At 45.3% G+C, this 10,700-nt stretch overlaps 1 protein-coding gene across 2 annotated transcripts in view; it reads right to left on the bottom strand.

Annotated features, from left to right (window-relative positions):
• Positions 1–267: 267 nt before the first annotated feature.
• The window catches only part of STYXL2 (serine/threonine/tyrosine interacting like 2), a 17,743-nt gene continuing 7,310 nt past the window's right edge, over positions 268–10,700 (bottom strand). For both annotated transcript variants that reach the window (XM_038419168.2, XM_043509993.1), the window contains exons 3-6: positions 9,639–9,733; positions 8,573–8,804; positions 6,282–6,499; positions 268–4,001 (exon numbers count right to left, since the gene is read on the bottom strand). In XM_038419168.2, coding sequence (XP_038275096.1) covers positions 1,201–4,001; positions 6,282–6,499; positions 8,573–8,804; positions 9,639–9,733 — 3,346 coding nt within the window. In that variant the 3' untranslated portion in view covers positions 268–1,200. The remainder of the gene's footprint in view (positions 4,002–6,281; positions 6,500–8,572; positions 8,805–9,638; positions 9,734–10,700) is intronic.

Raw genomic sequence — 10,700 nt, 5'->3', positions numbered from 1 at the left:
GAGGATGCATTCTTAGAACATAAGAATATAAGAGCGGCCATACTGGGTCAGACCAAAGGTCCAACTAGCCCACTATCCTGTCTTCCGACAGTGGCCAATGCCAGATGCCCCAGAGGGAATGACCAGAACAAGTAATCATCAAGTGATCCATCCCCATCGCCCATTCCCATTCCTGGCAAACAGAGGCTAGGGACGCCATTCTTGTCCATTCTGGCTAATAGCCACTGATGGACATATCTTCCATGAACTTATCTAGTTCTTTTCTTGTTACTACCTAGGCTATGTTAGCTCTACTATATACATGTCAAGATCCACTACCCTAAATATAATAATTTTAAAAAGGGTCAGACACTATCAAGTAGTAACTTCAGAGTTTGGCCTTATGCTATATACAGTATGGGACTATTCTTGAGTTTCAAAGTCACTTTCCTACCTGTAGTCTCAACCAATTGACAGCAAATAAATTAAGGAACCCTAAAATATAAATTCCCACAATAGCTACATTTAATGGATATTTTGTTCTGCTGCAGCTACTCAGTGGAGCAAACGTTAAAGGTATTCCCCAAAATCGTGCTGATATTCATGACACTGATGAAGTATACATAAAAAAGCCAAATTGGCTTATGCTTAATAAGAAAAGGAGTACTGTACTAAAAAAAACCCCTCAATATTTTCCATATCAAAAAAGCAATGCTGATAAGAGATGAAACCACACTGTCAAGCATCTAGAGAAAGTTGTTAGTTCCCCATCCCCCCATTTATAATCAAAACAAAGCTAGAAATAATGCTTGTGACTCTTTAATGACTCCAGAAAAGTGAAATAATCAAAACAAGACCTGACCAAACTCTTGACTTGTGGGTGCTGTCCCAGGGGGCAGAATAGCTTTACCTGCTATTGTTACTAAAATATTCTCTGGCTACAAGTGTCTCCTAAAGATTTATTCACACCTACGCTAATCATTTAGCACAAGCTTCTTCTTTTTGACAAACCACAAACACTTCAAGTGATTAACCTTCTTCCTCCAAGTCTGTTGATTAAGGTGAAGAAAGCTTCTGCAGGACATCAGCAGTGCCCTGGAAATCATGAAAGATGATCTGAAATATAATGAGTGATTCAGGTGAGACATCTATGTCTGGGACGCCTGTTGAGGCTGGGTCCCCACTTCAGTCCTGATGGTGCCTTAACATCCTTGTCCTCAGTCATTCCTCTCTTCTTCGCCGGAGCTTTGCCTTAGTTTCTTCTTGCCGGCTTCTCCAGGCAGCAATAATGGCATCATCATCCATTTCTTCTTCCTTGTGGGTGCTTCGTCTGTACTGTGAGAATTGCCTTGATGCAAACCTCTCTTCTCTTTCTTCCACCTTCTCTTCTCTGTCTCCATCCTCTTCAGACTTTGAAAAACTCTGAATGAACTTTCTCTTTGCTCCAAATTCTGACATGTTAGAACTAGACTCCTCTTCAGATTTTTCCAAGTGACGGGATCTGACTCGACTCTGTGTTGATGGTCCTGGGGATTCAGAATCATAGGATGGCTCTGGGCTTTCTTCCCTAGAACTTGTCTCTCTGACCTTTGTTCGTGTGAACTTGTACATTTCCTTGTCCTCTTTTGCAGAAGTAGAGGAAAATCTTGATGTGGTTCTCAGTGAATCACCTTTACACTGATAGGAAGAAGAACTATCCACCTCTTCTCTTTGGGATCTGGAGGAGCTATACTTGCATGCTTCAGAGTCCACCTCTCTGAGAGTGGATGATCTATTGTATTTCTCTTTAGCCTTTTCAGCATGGTCATGATATGATGTCTTTCCTTCTGCTTTCAGGCCACTCAGCCACTTATTAACAGAGGTGTCCACCTCTGAATTCCTGGCACCAGTATTTGCAAACTGACCGGAGAAAGCAGAAGCTGTATCAGTTCTGTCAAGATCTGTTTGGAAGGGGTACCGAATGCCATCTATTGTGTTCTCTGTGTTGTCTTCGACTTTCTCTTCTTCATCTTCTCCCTGGGCCTTCTTCTTCTTAAATAAAGTGCTGCGCTTGTTGTCTCTGACAAGCTTCTCAATTTGATAATCTGACATTTTTTCTCTCATCTCCATTTGCATCTCCTTCTCCTTCCGGCTGAGTTTTTTCAGGTCAATGTCATCTGCAAAGAGGCTGTACAGTGGCTTGCTTGTTTGAGTCCCCCTCATGCTTGAGCTAGACCCTCCTGTCCTCATGCTCATTGAGGCATTGGAAGACAGAATGGACTGGGTGTCAGCACCATTCATGTCCCTCTGGCGGAGCAGAGAGCTAGCTACAGACAAGCCACTCTGTGCACTGAGAATGGAGGCCTTGTCATTGTCGAGGCATCTGCCAAAGTCACCTGACTTCATGCTGGAGGCCAATGTGGAGGGCGGGTGGGACAACATCATTATCTCATTTTGTTTCTGAGCAATGGTTTCACTAACCACACTGGCAATCCAGTTCTGAATGCTGGCCATGGATATTGCATCACCCTGGCCAACTGGGATGTTGGGCAGAAGTATAGCTGGCATTTGGGGCTGCATAGCCCCAGCACTGCTTCTGTTCTGAAGTAAAGATGACTGGTTGCTCTGTATGCTCAGTGAAGAAGCTGAATCCTCAGCACCGTTTATGGAAGGTGCTGAGGGCCAAAGAGATGACAGCGGGATGCTCCCACTCATTGCACTCTCTGTCTCCCAGCTGCACAGGGATTGGCTTTCTTCCAGGATCTTTTTTGAATGTTCAAGTAACTCCATTCTCCTCTGCTTCCTTTTGGCTGAAGCAGAATCTTCGCCCTTGGCAAGCTCCACAATACCTTCCTTGTTCTCATTGCCCACCCTCTTCTGGTGTTTTATTTTCCAGGCCTGGTAAGCTGTCAGGTTGACATCGGATAGATCCTTCTCTTCTTCTGCTGTCTCCTCGACTGGGTGGCTGCCATCTTCCATCTTGGGGGACACAGAGGATTCTAAATCCTTCTTGTGAAAGCCAAACTGGATTCTCTTGATCTTCCACCTTTCAAGAGGGGTCAGCTTGTCTTTGTTCTTTTTGCAGAAGTTATGAAAGGAGCTGGTGTCTGAGATAACACTCTCCACATCCACATCTCTTCCCTTTCTTCCTGGTTCTGGTTCTAGTTGTGGACTATCATCACCACTTTTATTCCTGGAACGGTATCTCTGAGCAGTTTCCTTCTCAATCTCCAGCAGCCTCTGGTTCCACATATCCCAGGTGCTTTCCGTAGACATAGAGTCTGTACGGCCCCTCCTCAGCCTGTTGATGCTGCTGGCTTCCAGTTGTTGCTTCAGGATTCGGATGTCAAGGCTACTCACACTCTCCGCATCACCCAGTTCACTTGAAGGATACGGCCTTTCTCCCATGTTGGAGACTCCATCCTCTTCCCTGGGTAGCCAATAACCTTCCTTTTCATATTTTGCATTTTGACTCTGCCACTCTTGAATCATCTGTTCCACATTCTCTTCAGATTCCTGTCCTCCCTGATCTGGAAGTTTTGGAGGTGTGCTTTCCACATCCTGATTTGGTGGTTCCCTTGTTGGCAGGCCTTGCTTCTGCCTCCATTCCTCATACAGCTGTTCCTCCTCCTCCTCACTGATCAGAGTGGGCTGTTTGGAAACCAAGCTAACGTTTCCCATGGATGAAGAACTCATAACACTTCCCAGAATGCTGTTGGTATCCTCTTCCTCTACTGTGATGGAATGCACTTTGGCTCCCATGACACTCCCAGACAGCAGGGAATGGGTCCCTGCTTCGATGACAGAATTCTGGCTGGCTGTGTCATCATCAACCCCAGCATCTTCCTGCTCTCGTTCCTCCAGCAGTTTCTCATTGAGCTCCCTGAGCTGTTTCAGGAAGCCGTCATTGGGATAAATGGCACGCTTCTTCCTTATAGTCATCAGGGCCTCTAAGATGGTCATGTGGTGGAAGATCATCAGGTAAGCAGCCACCAGCACAGCCGAGCGACTGATTCCCATTTCACTGCTTACCAGGATTTTACCTACAGGTATGAAATATAAAAGTGTTAGATGCTTTCAATAACCTACAAGATTTAAACTGCAATGCATCCCATAGGTCCTGCTCCAAAATCCATTGATGTCAATGGATTTCTTGATTTTACTGGGGTTTAGATCGGACTGATGTTAAGTATTTTTTTCTTTGTTTTATTTTTTTGATTTACCTAATTAAAATTTGAGACAATCAAAATAATACCAAGTAACGTGTACATGTGCTACGAGCTATGGATGGGCACATTTTAAAATAAGCTAACTACAGAAATTGTATTAATAGTTTGTACTTATGTAGTGCATTTAATCAAAGAATCTCAAAGCACTTTACAAACATTAGTGAGTCGAGCCTTACAATACTCTTGACTTGCTGTGTGACCTTATTTAAGTCACTTATCTGCACCGTGTCACAGTTTCCCCAGGTGTAAAATGGGAATATTAATACTAAGCTCAAGAAAGCCATTGGAAGGACAAATTAATTCATTAGTTAATGTCTGTAAAGCACTTTGGGAGCTTTAGATAAATATTAAATTATTAATTGTATTTTTGCCAGGGCTCAGATCTGCCACGTTGGGGTGCACTTAAATCGAGATGGCTATAGGTCGGAACTGATGAGCATGCAGAGTCATATTTGGTCTTAGAACTGGAATAGCCAGGTGGCAGACTGATATAGCTGAGCCTGCAATCTGATAAACTTACATAGCTGCTCCACTGCCTTATAATACCACCAAAGACATGTTATGTTGACGTTGTCAACATAAAAATTAACAGCGCATTCAAAATGTAAAGGCAGAATAAAATTAAGTGAATTTAGTATGAAAATAAATAACACAAGGGATATTGAAGACTGTAGTATTCATTTTCATATTTAATTCAGTTAAGATCTCTATTTTTAATTTTAGCTGATATTGCTACAGAATTTTCAGAATGCTATACCAGAGTTCCATAGAAATAACTAGGCCATGGGATGTGTTGCCATAGAATTTAGGTCCAATAGAGCAGGCAGGACTTTGGCTATAACCACTGTGATGGGGCAAGGCCAGATGGCTATAGAAAAGTAATGGGACACAGATATATTAGCTCCAGGCTAAACAAATCCCTGGTACCAGGATAAGTGAAATGGAAGCTGCTCCAGGTCAATTAAGACACCTGGGGCCAATTAAGAACTTTCCAGAAGGCAGGGAGAATGCTATGTTGATTGGGACACCTGAAGCCAATCAGGGGCTGGCTGAAACTAGTTAAAAGCCTTCCAGTTAGTCAGGTGGGTGTGGATGTCGGGAGCTGTGGGAGGAAGTTGTGCTGTTGGAGAGGCTGAGTAGTACACACCATATCAGGCACAAGGAAGGAGGCCCTGAGGTAAGGGTGAAGTGGAGCTTGAGGAAGTGAGGGCTGCTGTGTGGCGGAAGTAGCCCAGGAAATTGTACATGTCATGTTTCTAAAAGGTCAGCTACCATAGCTGATACTAATAGAGTCCCTGGGCTGGAGCCCGGAGTAGAGGGCTCCCCCCCCAACACCTTTGCCCCCGGATTAATCACTGAGACTGGGAGACAACAGAGACTGTGCAAGGAAGGATAACTTCTCCTCACCTCCCTCGCTGGCTTACGATGAAAATGGCTCAGTAGACTGTGACCGTTGTCTATAGAGAGAGAAGGGTTACGTGGAGGGTCACAGTGAGCCTCTGAGGCTAGAGAAATCCGCCAGGAAACGCGGGACCCACGGAGGCAAGGACAGAGCTTTGTCACACCACCTAGAAACGCATTACCTGTTTTGTCTTTCAATAGCACAGTGACCCCTACTGTTCTGTAATAGATAATCTAGCGAAGGTGAGGACTCAGTGTACAGGACATAACAGCAAATAGCCTTGACCAATAGCTGGATATTATTGCAACAGTAGCACTTGATATAGGCTCAAAAAAGCATATTCATCAGTGTCAGGGCTCAGGCAGGAGACCAGCAGATTCAGTTGCAGGCCTTGCAGCGGGATCTCTGGGGTGCAGAACTACATCAGCTATGTCTCTTCCTATCCCTGATCCACCCCTTCCATCTCCAGTCCATTCCTGACATACCCCCACCTTGGAATGCTCACTGTGTATAGGCCTTCTGTTGGGGCAGCGCAGAACTAGGCCTGGGGTATTCATCAGGAACCCTTCAATCTGCCGTACATAATGGAGCCAAAGAGAAACTAGAAATCTGGTCCAAAATGTTCTCTTTGATGCCTTCTGCATCACTGGATTTCCAAGTGTCCAGGAACTAGCCCAATCTCCTTATCTTACCTCTGTATGTCAGCAGTGCTTCATCAAGGAACTCAGCAGCCTGGTGAAAGTGTTTGGAAATGTCCATCTCTGGGAAATCATCCACCTCAATGCCCAAGTACTGGATATTCAAACCATTGTAGAAATCTGGCCCTGTGTACACACCGGTACCATGAGCCGCATTCAGGATATGAGAGATCCCAAGCCTCTTCAGACGGCCTTTGTTCACTGCAACACTCCTCCAAAGAAGAGAAAGCAATATTAGAAGTTGGCTCCTGTTCTGAGGCTGGAGAGAGCCAGTCCACTGTCCAGGGGGCCAGCAGAGGTGGTGTTAGAAGGGAAAATGTCAGTAAGAGGATAACCATGGCTTGATTAAAATGGAAAAACAACAGAACAGAATAAACACAATGGGGAATGGAGAGTGGCAAGCCAAGCTGAATTTAACTCTTTGCCAGCCCAGTGAATGCTGTGGAAGGATATTTATAAAGGTCCTGTGCAATCTGAGGGGTTATACAAGGAACGGGTTTGGCTCAGGAATGTGTACCAGAGCCCTGAACAATCTAAGGGCAAGAAAAGGTGCATGATATTGAAAGACAAGATCTTTAACATGTATGATTTGTGCACTCAGATTGACCTAGCAGCAGCTTAGATAGATTCCCATGCCAGGACTTTCCCTTCATCCTTAAACTCAGGGACAGACTGGAAAAAACATTATGTGAGGAAACTCTCCCAAACTCCTACCACAACTTAATGTCCACCCACTCATGACTCCACCACCCAATCATGACTCCAAAATGAGATTACACTCTCAGTAGACTGTGCAAATGCTCATCATATGATAGTGCCTCTCCTTTCTTGGAAGCTTTGATTAGTAATATAATAATTAATGACATTCACATGTAAGTTGCCATAGTTAGTCTTCAAAACTGACTCCCCATTGAGATACGTGAGAGAGTTCACATCTCTTAGATCTATTGTTTCAGGCTCTCTGCAGACTCAGGCACACAGCAGGGGATTAGTTAGACTCTGTTCACATTTTGAAGCTTCCTTTGCAATCATAAGAGCCAGAGACTCTTAAATAAAACCTGAGATTCTGGAGCACAAAACAGTGGCTGCCAGGGAGAAGTACTTAGTCACCAACTTGGTGCAACCCTTCCCAACCTGACCTCTGCTTAAAGGAATAGTCTATCTGTTGGGCTGTCTCTGCTTCATAGACACTGATACGGACACACAAGTTTACCCTTTCCACCCAACAATCTGACTGCTCTGTCTCTCAAATGTCTGATGCAGACTTCAGAACTGTGAGTAGCAACACAAGTTGTCAAGATCTGTGAATGGTGAAAGTGAGATGGGAGCAGGAGATAGGGCCAACTCAGCAGCTTAGAGTAGTGTTTCTATCCCATTTAGGTGAACAGAAGATAAGCTGAAATGCAGATATGTCCAGCCCAAGAGACTGAGGTGTCTGTAGACACAGTAACCTCCCTCCCTCTACTCTAAGATTAGCAAGAGGAGTAGAAAGAAAAGGAGTACTTGTGGCACCTTAGAGACTAACAAATTTATTAGAGCATAAGCTTTCGTGAGCTGTAGCTCACGAAAGCTTATGCTCTAATAAATTTGTTAGTCTCTAAGGTGCCACAAGTACTCCTTTTCTTTTTGCGAATACAGACTAACACGGCTGCTACTCTGAAACCTGTGATTATGCAAGAGGAGTAGCACTCTCTCAGTGGTCTTCTAGCAGTTTATATTCAGTACTTACTTGAGAGATGCTCAAAGAGAAGCAACGTGCTGCAGGACACATTACTGGTAATTCGTTAGATAGCACTCTTCCCTCTCAGTGCTGAACCAAAGCTCCAGCACAGTGCTAGGGAGCACGAGGCTGCTGAAGGTGCTGTCTTTTGGAAGAGCCATAAAACAGAGATCCTGGCCACTTGTCTTCAATACATTGCATGGCATTTCCCCCCTCTCTTTTAAAGGAATAAGCGTTCCTGTGTCTGGGCCAAATTCCAACTGCAGTAATTTCATTTTGCTTACAGTTTCCTAGGTGCTTTTAATTGGATATGGTATTCTTCCCTTCCTTTCCTAAACTGTTCTGAAGTGTCAGTATGCATGGTGAAAAAGCTGTGGTTTTTCACAGAAGTAGTTGCTTTTCAGTGCAGTGTAATCTTTGTACACAGAGACTGTAAAATGTCTTTGGATCTCTGGGGATGAAAGGCATTACACGTAATATATATTATGCTGAGGTGACTTTAGTGACTCCATCAAACCCTTCACTAGGAATTTTGTGTGATCCAAGGACAAAAGTTCATACTCACTTTTCTGCTATAAAGACGTTGGGCCAGACTTCATCCACAGGATCCCAGGGGGACTCCAGCCTGTCCTTCATGAGTGCCCTCTGCAAGTCCATCACACATGGTGTGTTGAACAAGCTGGTGTCATCAATCTTTTCTTTAACTCGGTTGTACAGGTCCTCCACCAGCAGCTGCTCTGCAGACTCCAACATCCCTGGACAAACTGAATCCACTTTGACCTCCTTTGTCTTCAGCTCTGGAATGAGCTGACTGTCACTCAAAGCATGTGAAGAATTCACTATTCTTTCTCCCTGGAACAATCCTGGGGACTTCTTAATTTTGTTCAACAGTTTCCATCCACCCAGTCTGAAATGTGTGCATGTGTGTGCTCAGGCAGTAGCCTCAAGACAGTTAATAGGGGACTGAGCACAGTAACCTTTCTTTTCATTCCTTGTTGATCTAGATTGGCTAAGGTTACAAGTGAAAAGGAGTCTGGGGCAGTCTCATTCTAATTCCAAGCATATGGGGAAGGGAGCTTGCCCAGTGGTTAGAGCCATGAGCAGCAGAAGCTCCCTAACAATGGGGGTGGAGGGTGGGGACAAGTGCCCAAACCAGGACCTCACCCCTGCTTCTCCTCAAGGCCCCGCTCCTGCACTGCCCCTTCTCCCCGAGACCCTGCCCCCTGCTCACTCCTCTCTGCCACTTCTCCACCATTGCTTGCCCTTACTGTCAGTAAAAATTGGGAGGGCATAGTCCTCCCACTTTTAAAAGTGAGGGGGCCATGGCCCCCTACCCCTCCACCCTCGTTCCAGTGCCCCTGGTTAGAGCAGGCAGCTATGAATCAGGACTCCTTCACTGTGTTCTATGACTCTGCCACTGACTCACTGTGTGACTTTATGGCAAATCTCCAAACATGTCTGTGTAATGGTATGTAAAATGGAGATAACCCCTCTACCTCATGCCGGGGGTGGGGAGGGGGTTATGAGGCTTCATGAAAGTTTGTTTGGCACTTTAAGATCCCCAGATGAAAGAGGCTAACCAAGTGCAACCAAAGTCTTTCTTACTTACCCTGCCCCTTTGATCCGCTTACCTTCATTGATTATCTGTTTAGCAGCTACTGTAGACGACAGGTGGATAGGCTCCATGAAGATGCTTTCTGTGTCTGTGTCTGATATCACTGAATACCTGCCAGTCAATTACATTGGTATTAGACAAACACTTCCTCATCTGCTCTACCCTCTGTCCTGGTATTGCTTCCCTTCTCAACCATTTCAGAGGGGAGCGGCAGGGAGGGCAGACAGAGGACCTTATGAGGGACGGAGGGAAAGATACTCCCCCCTGGAGAGTGTGACAAGTGTCCTCTGCACACTGCCTTTGGAAGAGATCTCTGGCATCCAAAGGATGTCTGCAAGAAGTGGTGGAGGGTCCTGTGGGAGAGGATTTGGAGGTCGGAATGAGGGGCTATGTGGCAGCAAGTGGGTGAGAGTGAGGCCTGCAATGAGGATCTGCAGTCAGTGGAAAGAGACTGCAGAAGAACAGGCCTGGAGAGGGAGTTCCTGCAAAGGAGGACTGCAGGTAGTGGGTGGGGTGAGGTTGTTAGATGGGTTATTCATGTGAACGAGAATTCAAGGGTACATCCACCCAGCTAGCTTTCTTGCTTGAAAATCACTTCATGTTGATCATTAGTTACAGTAGAAGGAGGCACTAGGGATTGGCTCTATAGACTAAAGACAACTCCACTATCATGGCTTCTGAGCCCAGGCTCCAGCCTGAATGTTTACACAGCTATTTTAGCATAGTAGCACAAGTCCCATGAGCCAGAGTCTATAGACTTAGGCTCTGAGACTCACTGCTGCAGACTCTTGCTCTATAGATGTATTACTTCTGGGGGATTTTTCAGCATTGTGTATATGCATAATTCATGTGCCACACATATTTTTATTTTTTCAGCAGAGAATAGCTTCTACCAGAAAGTTGCTGGAGTTCTGCCTTTTGCCCACCAGAGAGCACTGTGGTGCTAAAACAGAGCAGCCCACTCCTGGGCAGCCCCAGCTATGATAGGGAAGAGAAAGAGCCTGCAGTGTCTTCTTCACAGTGCCTGTTGGGCCAGGTCAGGAGACAGACAGCAGGGGCACATGGGGTTGCTGCGGGG

Source organism: Dermochelys coriacea, chromosome 1 (assembly GCF_009764565.3).
Source record: "Dermochelys coriacea isolate rDerCor1 chromosome 1, rDerCor1.pri.v4, whole genome shotgun sequence".
NCBI lineage: Eukaryota > Metazoa > Chordata > Testudines > Dermochelyidae > Dermochelys > Dermochelys coriacea.
The sequence above is the reverse complement of the archived record's forward strand: the minus strand, read 5'-3'. Positions and strand labels throughout refer to the sequence as shown.